Here is a 15714-nt window from a genome sequence, read left to right on the forward strand (position 1 = left end):
CTAATTAATACTCAGTAATGAATATTCTAATGAATTAATTAGATTTAACAAACACTTCCTTCAATAGAAACTGCTTCACCCCCAAGCATGATCTGTATTGGACTTTTTTTAATAGGTCTTGTTAAATGTAGCCCACATTGCAGCTGTGTTTTACTATTTCTTACATTATTAGTTTTCCAGATGTTTAATCTAGGAGACATCCTGAGATGAACTGAATGTCTTCTCACTAATGTATTTATGAAAAAAAAAAAAAACACTCAAAAACTCTTTGAGAGATATACATATAAAGCATATCAATACATCTTTTAATTATTTTTCTTTATAACAAATAACAAAAGCTGAACATTCTGAAGCTGGGATGAATTCCAAGAAATCCTCCTTAAAGTTACCTTCTGTTTTAAAGTTAGTGACTAATCCCCCAATGAAATTGTTCTTCTAACAATCATACAGACACCTTTACAATCCAAACAGAGTTTCCACATATCAGTTGAGAAAGTTTCTTGTAATCAAAGGGAACTGCTTTGAAAAGCTTCTCATTTGGTAAGAAGCATGAATGTAGAACAAAGGTCATGAGTCTGGCCTATAAGACATGCTTAGATTTCTTTTCCCAGTTCTGTTGCTAACCCATTTGTGTGACCCTAAGATAATTGACTTCAGATCACAGGACTAAAGCTGGAAAGTATTTTGGAAATCATATAGTACAATTTCTTCACCTTACTGCTGAGGAAACTAAAGACTCTCTAAGTGGTTAAATTGACTTCCGTGAATCACAAGATAATTGAATTTAGAGCTGGAGAAGACCTTAAAGACGACTTCATCCCACTCCCTCTTTTTGTAGTAAATCAGTCTGTCAATTAATAAGCATTTACTGACTGTTTATTCTGTATTGGCCACTTTGTCAGGTGAGGTACACAAAGAAAAGCGCAAAACAAGGGAGTCAACATGTACATGTTGAGTCAGCATATATAAAATCGATACACGGTAATTTCCTGAAAAAAGGCATCCATAACAGGAAAGATCAAATGGTAGGAAGCTGAATCCTGAAAGAAATTAATTCTACAATGTGGAAATGAGAAGGGAATGCTTTCCAGGCAAGGGGGATGTGTGATAAAAAGGGATGGAGGGAAATTAAGAGTACAAAGCAATATTTGAGGAATAATACAAAGGTCAATTTGATTAAATTATTTAGAAAATAAAAGGGAACAATGCAATGATAATAACATGTATAGAATGCTTTATCAAAGGAACTTTCCTTCCTTCTGAAATTACCTTCAATTTATCCTGTACAGATCTTGTTTGTAATAATTGTTTACATGCTTTCTCCTCTTTAGATGGTGAGATCCTTGAGAGAAAGGACTGACTGGTTTTTGTTCTTCTTTATGTGCTCAGCACTTAATACAGCATCTGGCATGCAGTAGGTGCTTAATAAATATTAGGTGATTGACTGGAGTCAGGTTATTAAGGACTTTAAATGACAAGAGAGTTTATATTTTACCTCAGAAATAACAGAAGGCCTCTAGAGTTAATTAAGTTAGGGAGTGACATTGTCAGACCTTCATTATAGAGAAATTTGCCAGAAATGTATATGGAGGATGGACTAGCACAGGTAGAGCAAGGAGACCATTTCAGAGACTAGTATCATGGTCCAAGGAAGAGGTGAAGAGAGTTGGAACTAGAATTGTAGCTGTGAGATCGGAAAAATGAGAACTACAAAAGATGTTGAAAAAACCAGGAAGTCTGTAAATTGCCCACAGTCACACAACTAGGAAATAGCAAAGATAAGATTGTAACCCTTATTCTTTGACCCCAAATGTGGTGTCCTTTCCACTATATGAAGCTGTCTCCAGTCATACAATTGACCTGACCTCCTTTAGATTCAAAACTAAAATCTCATCATCTCCAGTAATCCTATCCTAATGTCCTCTTCCTTCTTTAAATTATGTCCTATTTTTCCTATATAAAGTTTGTTTTGCTCATTGTTTCCCTCACTACATTGGGAGGTCCTGGATAGCAATTACTGACTTTTTGACTCTTTTTGTATCTGCAGCATTTAGCACAGTGCCTGGTACATAGTGGGTGCTTAATATTTACTGACTGACTGATCAGCAAAAATAGGATTCAAACTCAGGTCAAGTCTCCCATTACTTTATTACTCTGAGCGTGTCTCCTTATCAACAAAATGAGGAGACTGGACCAGAGAGGTTTCAGTTCTAATGTTCTATGACTGATACAGTTACATAGCCCTCTAAGCTTAAAAACCACTTTTTCAAAGGAGTCCTGTGAGATAGGTAGTGATACAATGAATCACATCGATTTTACTGAGATCAAGGCTCAAAGATGTCAAGTGATCTGCTTCTTGTCACAAATTGTCAGGGCGGTCATTCAAGTTCTTTTGCCAAGTCCCATTCTCTTCTCATTATATGATACTAAATAATAATAATTTGGAAAGAGCTGTACGTACAATAACCTGGTAGATGAAGTAGTACAGGTAATAGCATGCCCTTCTTACCAGGCTCTGATAAGTTAGGAATTTTCTGATAATCACATAGCTATAACTTATCTGGGATACTAAGCCAAGGCTCCTGATGAATCCAGTCTATCCGGTCAAGCCACAGTAGACTATAGTGTGAATTTTTGTTGGTCAATGACATGGCCCTACCTAAAAGATTCATGCTCAAATCAACCCCTAATTCCGCCAAATATTCCCATAGAATGATGTCCTGTTTCCCAAAGCTTTTTCACAAGGCAGATTTCTTTGAATTTTGCTTTGGAACTCCTACCAAGCTTCTCATTCTATGAAAAAGCTTTGAGTTAACTTAGAGATAGGTTCATTAGTGTTCCATCAATTTAGCAGCACATTAGGACTGGATACCAATTAAGAGTCAGAGAGAGCCAAGTTCAAATTCTGCCTCTGAAACTTGATAGCTCTAGAGTCCTAAGCAAGCTATTTTTCCTATGTCTGCCTCTAATACCATCAATGGGCTTAGTAGCAAGCCACAGGCTGCAGATATGCATCAGTAAAGGAAGGTCCCAACTATGAATCACAGCTCCTTTGTGTCCTGAGGTCAATATTTCAGTTTTATGGAACCTAACCTAAAAATACTTGAAAACCTCAAAGAATCATCTAAATGTCGGTTTTCTTATCAATAAAATGAGAGGACTGAGCTAGTTGATCCCGTGGAGTGCATGTCCACTTTGTCTTAGGTGTAGAAGAATCACTGGTGATCATGATTATTTTCCTGAGTATTGGAGCTTGGAAAATACAACTGGCGTTCTTTATATAAAACCCATGGCCTGAATAAAGCTCATTCATTTCTGAAATCATACAGGGTATATTCTCTTTCCTCCTTCATTACAGCATCTGACAAGAGTTGAGTTTTGTGCAGTGGCAATTCTATCCTATGATACTGAGAAGGCAGTATCTTATTGTTGGTAATATGTAGCAATGCTTTTCAGTTTCCCCCCAAAGAAAAACTGAGCAGCACCCAGGAGTTACCATAAACTTTAGAATTCCAATTTTCTATGGTGAATGGAGGAGTAAGAGAAAAGAGGTGTAAGGTACCTATAATGAATGGCAAAGATTGCCAAGATATAAAATTTTCAGTCCCAAACATGTACCTTCTCTTCCTGAAACTGCTTAGAATGTTTCTGCTAATATATATCTTAACTGCTGATTTCCACATACATAAGGTCTACCTGGCTGAATAAAATGATCTTTTTCTTTGAAGTCTGGGACTATAATTCCTACTCACAGGTTCTATGAGAATCTTACCCTGTTCCTTTGGTTTAATTAAAAGAAACATTTTAAGTACCTAGCAATGTCATATTAGTAGATCACACGTGGTGTTCAATTGGGCTTCTGGAAAACAATGTGCTTTGAGTCAATTTTTACTGTATGTCACACACTTTCCAACTCAGTATTAGCCTCGTTCTCCTGGATTAATGGGTTTTTTTTCTCTTTTTAAAAATCTTTTTATATTGTTATTATGCTAAATATAATGTATCTGTGGAGTCCTGGAGAAGTCATTACCACTCTTTAATTATAAGATGCATGACTTGTTATTTTCCAGACACCCAATTTTATACCTTACTCCCCCTCTCAATTAGTTTCTCTGAAGTTCTCATATTAAAACGTGTAGGATCACTGATTTCTGGATTAACTAGAGCTATAAATTCTAACACCAGTAAAATTCCAACATGGTGAAAGGTTCCCGGCTGTGTAACAAACCACTGCACCCTATTCAAGCAGACACATTTCAAAAAATGTGAACTGGGTTACTTAATCTGTTTACAGAAGTAGTCTTTTTCTCTCCTCCCTCCCTCTCCCAGCCCCAAATAAAAATATTTTTAAATGACTTTTCACATTACTTTCATATTTGAATGTAAGTTTGTTTAATATTTCAACAACAAATGACCTTTCATTTCTCCATGATTCAGGTAATGTATTAAGCAGGGTGTAGTGCACTAGAAAGAAACAAAGGAGGAGATACAAAAAATAGGATTTATTGTAGGAGTTTTTATTTTTAATTGGAATTGCTACACAATCAACTCAGATTCAATTATTATTACATCTTTTACTCACCTGATCATCATAACGATAAGTGAGGAACTGCTCCCCTGTTGTATCTTCAAGAAAACTTCCTTGGGGAGAAAGGGCAAATTCAGGCAGGAAATATGCCCCTGTTGACTTCTCTGCCCTTGCCTAAAAAAGAAGAGAACCCCAGTCACATTTGGGTTTCAAGGATCACACCACCCATGTAAATGATGATGGAAACATGGGGAAAAGACATTCCAAGATGAATCAGGAACAGATGCCTTTAAGTGGAAACGAAAAGCTTTATGGAAACAAGAGAGAAGATTTTCATCTCAAGCCACAAGATGTCAGTAGTGAGATTCCCATTTAAAGCAGGTACTGCATTTATCTGACAAATGATCTAAGAAATTTAACATTATAGAACCTAGAAAAATGAAAACTACTTGTGGCCTATATTGTAGTGATCTTCCAAACTCTACGACCTGAATATTTTCCCAGAAAGTTCCATTTTCTTGCTTCTTGGTAGTCATTTTCCAATTCCTTGTTTTATCACTTCTGTACCAATTCATTGACCTAGAAGCAATGACAATCATCTGTGGGGGATTTAAAAGACTTTGATTTGGGTCTGACACAATACAGAGGTTACAGTATATATGAGTGGCCCACCCCTGACCTAAAGTCACAGGCATAACTTCAATCAATTAGTTCCACAAGCTCCTATGATTACCAATGATAGATGCTTTGGATGTAAAGGGGGGGGAGGAGAACTCTGCCCTCAATAACTTACATTCTACTTGGAGATAAAACATACACATAAAGAAATACAAAAGTCTTACTTCCTCAAAAGAGAGAAACTACAAAAAAGCAGATTTTCAAGCCATGCCAACTCCATGCAGATCCATATAATGATGAAAGTTTCCTTCCTGAGACAACCTGCACTAGGGGACTTACTTCCCTCACTGATCTGTGAAACCAAAGTCTAGGAACTGGAGTTGATCATTCTCCTCTGAGCTTATTACAGGACAATAAGTAAATTACTTCTCTGAGTCTGTTTCCTCATCAATAAAATGGGAACTAGTAATATTAAGGGTAACTATTTCACATGGAAAGTACTTTATAAACCTAAAAATGATTGATCATGATTACTATAAGACATGAGATCATCATTTTGACAAGGAATTGTATGATATTTGCATAAGGTCCATTTTTCTCTCCACCCCCACCAAGAGAGTCTGAAGATCTTTTAATCATGCAGACATGTATATATAAAACAAATACTTCCTGAGGATCTACAGATAGGGTATTGTGCTAAATGCTGTCCAATAAGGTACATCTTTGCAAAACATCAGATGATTATGTGATAATCTGCTGCAAGTTTTCACTGATGAGTTAACAAATCCTAATGTGTGCCACTAACTAGCTAGATGACCACTTCTCTTAACTCTGAAGGCTTCAGTTTCTTTGTCTCTAAAATTAGGAGGTTGAACTTGATGGCCCCTGAGGTTCCTTCCAAATTTCTAATTTCCTATGTCCTAAAATTTTTATGTTTCCTTTAGTCTGCTTCCCTGCTGACACAGTCTCATTTCCCACACTGGTCCTCCTACTTAACACCTAAGAAACTCAACCCCTTCCCTAACTGTAGTCACTTGTTTATCCAACAAACTCCAATCTTCTCTTGACAGTCACTTGCTGAGAGGGAGAGGGGCACAAGTCTGAATGAATAGGAAGAGAATGAGGAAAATTTATTTTCTCTCATGAATGGGGAGAAAAGTGAAACTAGGAGAACTAGTCAGGTAAAGAATCAAATATAGTAAAAGGAGACCAATATTAGTTGGCAGGAGAAGATGTTTGGCTAGCAGTGGATTTGAAGTAATGGGAGGAGAAAGGGGACTGAATGCTGTAAAATTAATAAGAGTCAAGCCTGACAACAACACAGAGAAGGAGGAAATGTGTGGCCAGGTATGAATTGATGTCAACATGAACAGTGCTGATACAAGAGAAGTTTGATTCTGAAGCAGGCATTAGAGCATTAATCCTAATGCTATTGAAAAGCATTGCAACACAGCTACATTTAGTCAGGAAGATTGAGATTTAAATTCCAACTCTGATATTAATTATGTGACCATAGACAAAGCACTTAATTTCTCCGAATCTCAGTTTCCTCTTCTGTAAAAATGGGATAATAGCACCTAATTTATAGGGTTGTGAAAATCATATGATAAAACATATTGAAAGCATTCTACAAGCAAAGCATTAACACATATAATACATATCAATTATAATAATTATTATATATCTCTCCTGATCCAGTTTAATTATCAATTTTATAATATTTCTACTGCTCCCAGAAATATCTTCTCTTCTGATCTTCTGGTACTCAGTCATTTTCATTTGGATCCCACAGATTTAGAACTGGAAGGGACCTAAGAAAAGCCACTGGATCCAGAAGTTGAATTTTGCAGATGAAGAAACCAAGACATAGAGATTTACTGACTTATCAAGATCAAAGTATAATAACAACTCAGGTATTCCTCAGAAGATTCTGAGTTGAGTATTCTATACCAAAGGTATCTCCAAAGCCCCCTTCCTTTCCCCTACTTTGGGTATTGAAACTAGAAAATGTTTAACAAAAATTTAAAAATATATACAACATAGCTAATTTTAATTTGTGTTTTCTATCTCAAAACATAGCAAATAGGAATCCATTTGAGTCCAACATTCCTTCACTCTACCATATTTTTCTTCCTGATAATATGCTATCTTCTGAACACAGAAGCTCACAGACACAGACTTTTAGAACTAGAAGATACTTAAGAGATCCTCTGTTCCAAAACTTCTAATTTCAGAGACTTAGCAGAGAAGTGGCTTTCTTTCTTCTCCCCCCTCCCATTCTAATGAATTTTTCACTATTGTCTAACATTAGTTTTTTTCCTATTGTTTTCATTCTAATATCTACATGTTCCATCTGTTGAATGAAATAGGTTTTCAAGTCTGTAGATGGTCTGATCTTGAAGTCAAACAGTATGGCACTTTATTTCTAAAACTATACTATATTCTACCTGTAGCAACAATAAATAGAATTTTATTAGCTAGCTGAACATGGTGCTATTATTTTATGCTTCTAAAAATCTTGGTTATCTTATGCTTTCCTCTCCATTATTCCATTAACTGATCACTCCCCAAATTCTGTCAATTTTACCTTTCTGTGTTTTCTCCCATACATTCCATTTTTTACAGAGTATCACCACAGTTTTTTAAATAGTACTTTATTTTTCATGCAAAGATAGTTAGAATAGACATTCTATTTCTTATCTACACCATCACGTTAACCTCCTAAATGATCCTCCATCTTCAGATTTCCTTTGGTCTATCTGATGGTTTTAAATTTATTAAAACAACAATTTTATCCCCATACTTCCTTGTTTAAAATCTGTATATTTTAGCTTTTAGTGAACAGTATAATCCAAACATGTAATCTGGCATTCAAATTTCTTCAGACTATGGATCTCACTGAAGGTGTCTATCCTTCTAGATTCAGCAAAAAACATCTTACCTCCTCCATTGTCTTTTCTGAGTAGTCCAATCAGTCAACAAGCATTTATTATTCATGCACTTTGTATTTAACAATGTACAAAGGACTGGAATACAAAAAAGAGGAAAAACACAATCCCTACCATGAAAGCCTTCACAATCAAATGGGAGAGACAACATGCAAACAAATATAGCATGAGGGCAGCCTTAGAATTAAGGTAGTAGTATCTACTCCTTCCTCTGTCTAATTCATTACTCATTTGGTATTTTTCATACATTGCCTTGAATTGTATTTATTTTTTAAGTGTGTCTTATCTTGTTAGAATCTCAGAATTGGAAGGGACACCTTGAACATCAACTAGTGCAACCTATATTTTTTACAAAAATTCCCTCTTCCATATACCAAAAAAATGATCATCCAACCTTGGCTTGAAGTCAGCAAGGCAGGGAAAACGCACTACTTATAAGAGGCAGCCCACTCCACCATGCAATAGTTGTAATTGCTAGAAAGTTTTCCTACATTATATCTAAAAAGGCTTTTTTGCACTTTCCACTCGTTTTCCCAGTTCTTCTGGTCTCTCTTTTACAAGACATTCTCCAGATATTTAATAACAAAAACAATGAGTGGCAGAGTGGAATTGTTGCTAGCCACATAGTCAAGTTCAAATCTCACCCCTGATAGATAGTGACTAAGCAACCCTGGGCAAATAAATTTCTCTCAGTGGCCCAAGCAACTTTCTATGACAGCAGTTCTTAAATCTAAATGAGTCCATGAACTTGGAACTTTCAATATTATAATAATCGAATTTTAATATAATTGGCTTCCTTTATAATGCTACATATTTTATTTTATGCTTTTGAAACCATTATTCTGAAAAGGTATCTATAAGTTTCAGTAGGCTGTCAAGGAGATCCTTGACACAAAAAAGTTAACACCTGTACTAAATCCCTAAATTGCAGAGCAAGTGTCTATTCACATTGGTAAAGGAAGTCCTTCCATGGCGCTCCCTACATTGATAAAACTACAAGTCTGGTCAAATAATAATAGTAATAATCAGGGATGTGTTGTATCAGCTTTAAAAAGCTGTGGAGAGCAGACTGTTACATTTTCAGTGTAAACATTTGCACCTAGAAAACTAGCTACAAATTAGGGGTTGATTTACTCCTTTGCTAACTGTCTAGACTTAAGAAGGAATTAATAATGCAGATTAAAGTTAAAAGAGAGTTATTCCTGAGACAGTAAATCAAGCCCTTTCCCCCACAATCATCCAGACATACCACAGAACCACAAAAATTTATTAACAATATTTTCAATAAACAGAAGGGTTAAATTACATACACCAAATCACACTATGTAATAAATGGAGGGAAGAGCATATAAAATCAGGTCCTGATAGTCATTCTAAAGTTCTTTTTGCTCTAGAACACTAATGCCTAAATTTTCTTTTTATAATTAACATTAACTTTGAAGTTAAAAGGAGTAGGAAGGACAGTTAGCTCCCATAGTTACAACTTGAGAAGAAGAAAGGAATGTAAAAGGAAGAAGGAAGGTGAGGGTATAAAAGATATGGAGTTGAAAAACCCTACAGAGGCCAAGTACTCCAAATCCCTCAGAGGTTACCAACTTCTTTATGCTGATGATTCACAAATACACCTATCCTTCCCTAAGATCTCTGCGGATTATATCTCACACTACCATCTGCCTTTGGACAACTCAAACTGGATGTTAAGTAAACATCTTAATTGCATTCATTATCTTTCCCTATAAACTCTTCCTCTCTCCCTCCTACAATCCCTATTATTGTCAAGGATAATACCATCCTCCCAGTACTACAGGCTCACAACCTAGAAGCCAACTTGATCTCCTCACTTCATCTCATCTCACCCTCCATATCAAACCTGCTGCCAACGCTTCTTGATTTTGCCTTTCAAGATCTCTAGAATATGCCCCCTTCTCTTTTCAGATACTACTATACCTTTCTGGTACAGGTCCTCATCCTCTCATGTCATGCATGCCTACTACATTAGCCTGCTAGTGAGTCAGCCTGCCTCAAGTCTCTTCTCATTCCAAATCATTCTCCTTTTAGCTACTAAAGTGATTTTCCTAAAATATGGGTCCAACCATGTCACCCCACCCTACTCAATAAACTTTAGTGACTTCCAATTGCTTCTAGGATCAAAAATAAAATCCTCTTTTCAACACTGAAAGTCCTTAATAACCTACACCCCACCTACTTTTCCAGTCTTCTTAACAGCTCATTTCCTGGCATGTACTCTTGAAAACTAGTGACACTGGTTTCTTGGATATTCCATGAACAAGACACTATAGCAATCAGAAACAAGAATTTTCTCTAGTTGTCCCTCATTCCTGGAATGTTCTCCTACAGTTCTATATCCTGACCTCTCTAGCTTCCTTCAAATCCAGTTAAAATCTCTTCTTTTATTGGGAACTTTAACCAACACCTCTTAATTCTAATGACTTCCCTCAATTAATTATTAATATCTGTCCTGTATATAGCTTGTTTTTTTATATTTGCATGTTTCCATGTTGTTTCCTCCAATAAGGTATTGTATTTTGTCTCTTTTTGTATATCCAGTACTTAATGCAATTCCTGTCACATGATAGGTGCTTAATAAATGTATACTTGTTGATTTATATTGCAAGTAGGGGCTATGTGGGATATGAACTGATCCTCTGATGTTGGAATTATGAACCATATCATCTTTAGTCAGAGTTCTCTGTACCTCTGAGTTGGTCAAATTAGGATTGCTGAACAGTGAAATGAAGCTCAGTAAGTAGTCAGGAAAAGAAGCCTGGACAGACCCCATATTCATCTCCAAAGCAAGCACACAAAATCAATATTAAGAATGGATGGCAAATCTCATGTTTGTCTCATAGCCGCATATTTGCATTCCCTTCTGCAGCTGACTAGAAGAGAGACAGAAGGCATATCCATATGGGGCCATGGACCCCAAAGTTGTACAATAAGAGAGAATCTCTAGGCTTTCAAAGTCAGAAAAATAACAGAGTTCCGTCCAATAGCCAGAATGAGGTCGGGCTAATGTCAGCAACATTCACCCTTCTCTTTCCTCCCTAAAAACCTTATAATAGTTTTTTTTCCCTGTTTACATGTGTAGTTAAGGGAGGAAAAAGTGTTTTTTTTTTTATAGCCTCCAATAGCACATACCTTTTTTCCTCTCTTCCTTTCTCCTAACATTTTTGAGGTTTGAGTATTATGAATAGCAAAATTATTAACAATTATTATGTTGTAACTAGAGACTAGTTACACATTGCATCAAAGAACATTACTCTGAAAAACTTTGGAGGTCATTTAATGAATGCAACCCTTTAATTTTACAGACATAAATATTAGAATAAATGAATGAAATCCAGAAAAAACTTTCCTAAAGCCATTCTAAGTGAGGCAGAATGTAGATTAGGACTCAAGACTTTTTTGATTCTTCTTACAACTATTTTTCTACTGCACTATATTGTCTAGTTTATAACTTACGAAGTAATACATTGAGGGTGATTTTTCCATGTTGCAATTCTTACCATCAATATGGTTATAAAGTTATTTCTTTTATCCTGGACATAACATAAGCAGTAATTCCTTCAAATACCAGAGATAACTACCCTATACAACAACACTCAAGTCCCCATCGGAAAGATATTTTATATTTATATAAGACATTCTTACTCATCTTTATGGTTTCCCATCTGTGCTTTCTTTTGTAGCATCAATAAGATGTCATTTCCAGCATATCATGAACTTAGGCTAAATTCTAAAAAGATATCTTTGTCTAAACTTTGCAATGACCATTATGTTCTTTTTAGTTTCCATTTTACATTTTTGACAAATTGGCCTATAAAACACTCAGATCTTAAACAGAGCCCTGGTCTTAGGGTATATATATATATATATATATATATATATATATATATATATATATTTTACTTTTGCAAACAAACTGGTAACTATAAGGAGGCCACCATAGTGTTTTGGGAGGAATCCTTATTTGGGAATGAGAAAGATTTGAGTTCAATTCCTTGGCTCTCTCACTTGTGCCATTTGTGACTTTACACAAGTTATTTCATCATCTTTCAGGATTTCAGTTTCCTCATCTGTAAAATGGTAGTATTGGCAAAGGCTAATCCTTCCAGGCCTGTGCCCTATGATCCTATCTTCCTAACTTTATTTCATGGTCTGGAAGGTGAGAGGTTTGAGTTGCAAAGCTTAAGTTATGAGCCTCCTGTAGTCAAAAAACACTTAAAAAAGCAAAGCAAATTGACCAGCCAGCACTTTGGGGATGAGCTCTTTGAAAGCTTCATTCTGTCTCTATCTCTTCTCTTTCTCTTTCATTTTACAAATATCTGACACCCTAAAATAAAAGTTACAGGTCACCCAGGGGAAAATAAAGCACAAAAATGGCAAAATTTTAATCCAGGTCTCTGACCTTGGACCTCAGGTATCTCAAATTGGATGCCCTCAAACTCAATATGTCCAAAACAGAACTTAGTATTTTTCTCCCCCATCCTCCTTTCTATTCCACCACCATCCTTCTAATAAGCCTAGTTTATATCTTGGTTTGATCCTTGATTTCTCCCTCTTCTTCACATCACATATTCATCCAATTGCCTAACTTCATTATTTCTAACTCTGTAACAACTCTCATAAGCCTCATACAGCCACCACCCTAGTTCAGATACACATTACCCTTTACTTAGATTACAGTAACATTGGTCTCCTCCAAAAGATACCATAATGATTTTCCTAAAGTGCAAGTTTGACTATGTCACTCTTCTATTCAATAAATTCCAGTTTCTCTAATATAACTAAGAACAAATATAAATTGCTCTATTTGGCATTTAAAAGTCCTTTACAACTTGACCTCATTCTATCTTTCCTGTCTTATTACACATTCTTTTGCTTTATACATTCTGTGCTCTAGTCAATTTGTCCTTTCTAAACTGTTCCTTACACATAACACTTCTATTTCCCATGGCCTTTGGTATGACCATTCCCAGTCCCTGAATGCACTTCTTAAAATCCCTAGCTTCTTCAAGATTTAATACTTAAACTCAAAGCATACCTTCTACATGAAATCTTTCCCAGCTTCTGTTTCCCCCAACTACTAGCACTATCGTCTTCCAAATTACCTCACATCTATTTTGCACATACCAATATATTTCATATTGTTTTCCCTGATAGAAAATAAGCTCCCTGAAGAAAGGCATGTTTTGCTTTTGGCTTTATATCCCCAGTCCTTGATACAGACCTACTTACTTAGCAGGTACCTAAACCTTGACAAGAAATATGACTGATATGAAAACTGATATATAGAATCTAAAATGACTAACTCAACTCATTAGTGACAGTCTGAACTATAATCCAGTTCTCCTTACTCTCAGCTTTCTTTGTGACATTCAATTTCGATTAAAAGTCAAAGATCCTGACTAGGTAATACTATGAATAAGAACTTTGCCTGATAGGAAAGTAGAAAAGGAATTATTTTTAATAGGGAAAGAATTTTTTTTTATTCTCAAAACTGGGATGGATGAAATATTTAGGAAGAAAATTACTTAGTACTTAAATTTCTTCCCCCCAAAAGAATGAGAAGAAGAATATATTTTGTCCAATGCCTAATATTAAAATAAGAAATTATTTTACTTACTTATTTATTACTTATTACTGCCTTGAAAATAACCATTGCTTTATTAAACCTGATCATTGTTTTTCATATATTCAACTCATGAGACTGTATTTTCTGACTGTAACACTTACTTCCTATTAATACATTTCCCAGTTTGTTAATAAATCTTTCTTCTACAAAGAATATATCATAAGGAATATGCAATAGTAGAAATATTCAGGGAAAGCTAACCTTAACTACAAAGATTCAGATTAACAAGGAAAGAAGATGGAAGGAGATGAAAGCATGCACATGAGAAAGAATATGATAAGTGTTACAGATTTAGGTATAAAAAGAAGTACAACTACCTCATTTTATCAGTGAGGAAACAAAGGCCCAGAGAGATAAAGAGACATGCTCATATTATAATGAATATATAATATACATAAATGGCAGCAATGGGTTTGAAACCTAGGTTGCATGATTTTAAATCTAGCACCATATTATCAGAGCACAAGCAGAAGAGGCATGAAGGAAGTAACATCACGGATAGATTCAGAGTTTTATAGAGAGATGACAACTGAGAGGTCTTCTGGTCTAGCCTCTTTTTACAGAGGAAAAAGCTAAAATGCCCAAGGAAGTTGTGATTGCAAAGGCAGAACTAGATCCAAAGTTCCCATCTCCTAATCTAATGTACCATCCACTTCATCACACTTCCTTTGAATAATTAAAATCCATTTCTGTGTCAAAAAGGCAGTTGCATTTATTTCTGACCCGGTTCATTAACAGCCTTGGCTTCCTGTATATTTGACTCACTTCACCTGGTACTGAAGTAATTCCTTCTAGAACTTCCTCTCAACTCCATGCTTTAATCACCTTCTATGTCTAGCTATTGCCCCAGGGTTATTAGACAAGTACAGCCCTGTGAAACTGGAGCATGAAAAACCCACAGTAGGTTCAAAGTGAAAACAAAAACACAACAGTCCTTTTGCAAACTCCAGTAAAATTTGGTCCCAACAAACTGCTAACTTCCCTGAGGCTCCCAAATCCCAGAATTAGTCTTCTGATGAACAATTTGGTCTACTCCCTCTTGGCATTCTTGCCGGCAACTCCCTCCCTATACTCCAGTTGACCATCCTGGCAAAGACTGTAGCCTGGAACCTGATCCCACCCCTGCTCCTATTGGCTGCTGACTTTTTGGCCCTTAATCTCTAAGGCCCAGTTTGGTGCAATGTCTGTAATAACAGTAACTTTATGGATGACAATCTGTTTACTCTAAATTTCAAATGCACAGAAAACCTGCCTTCTCTTTTTGGGATCAGAGGCATTAAGTTTTTTGTCCTTATGATTCTCATTTTACTGCATGTCTAATTTCAAATAACAACAACAACAAAGGCACTCAAGTCTAAATTATCTTCTAATGAGTTTCCTCTCAAAATTTACAAATATACAGATGCCAAATTTCCAGAAATAAGATTCTCCATTTAGACTTGGAATGGACTTTAAAGGTCTCTTGTGTTACAGCTGAATGGGGCAGCTAAATGGTAGACAGAGTGCTATTCCTGGAGACAGGGAGACCCGAATTCAAATGTGACCTCAGACACTGATGAGCTGTATTATTCTCAGATTCAAGTTTGATGGCTCCAAATTCACTGTTGTTAACTTTAAGTAACTATAAGTATCAAATATGGAAGGGACTTTAAAAGTTATACATAGACCAATGTACTTCCCAGTTTGTTAATACCCTTTATGAAGGTCAAATAGAAAGGGAGTGGTGATGGTGCTCATTAAACCATACTTAAAGATCTCTATAGGATACATTAAATTAGAAAACCTATCATTAATATTATCTATATTCTATTATATTTTTATTTATTTTGTTAAATATTTCTAATTAACATTTTAATCTACTTAGGCTTCACTCAAAATCATGGCAACCCACAGTGCCCTACTTTATCTGTGAAAGTCACCAGCCTATTTTATCAATTCCAGTGACAGAGAGCTTAACACTTCAC

The 15714-nt window shown here is 35.7% G+C and overlaps 1 protein-coding gene across 1 annotated transcript in view; it reads right to left on the bottom strand.

Moving 5' to 3' along the window:
* Positions 1-15714, bottom strand: part of ADAMTSL3 (ADAMTS like 3) — a 553515-nt gene that overhangs the window by 471538 nt on the left and 66263 nt on the right. The window contains exon 3 of the mRNA XM_051981175.1: positions 4583-4702. Within this exon, the coding sequence (XP_051837135.1) occupies positions 4583-4702 (120 nt within the window). The remainder of the gene's footprint in view (positions 1-4582; positions 4703-15714) is intronic.

Source organism: Antechinus flavipes, chromosome 2 (assembly GCF_016432865.1).
Source record: "Antechinus flavipes isolate AdamAnt ecotype Samford, QLD, Australia chromosome 2, AdamAnt_v2, whole genome shotgun sequence".
NCBI lineage: Eukaryota > Metazoa > Chordata > Mammalia > Dasyuromorphia > Dasyuridae > Antechinus > Antechinus flavipes.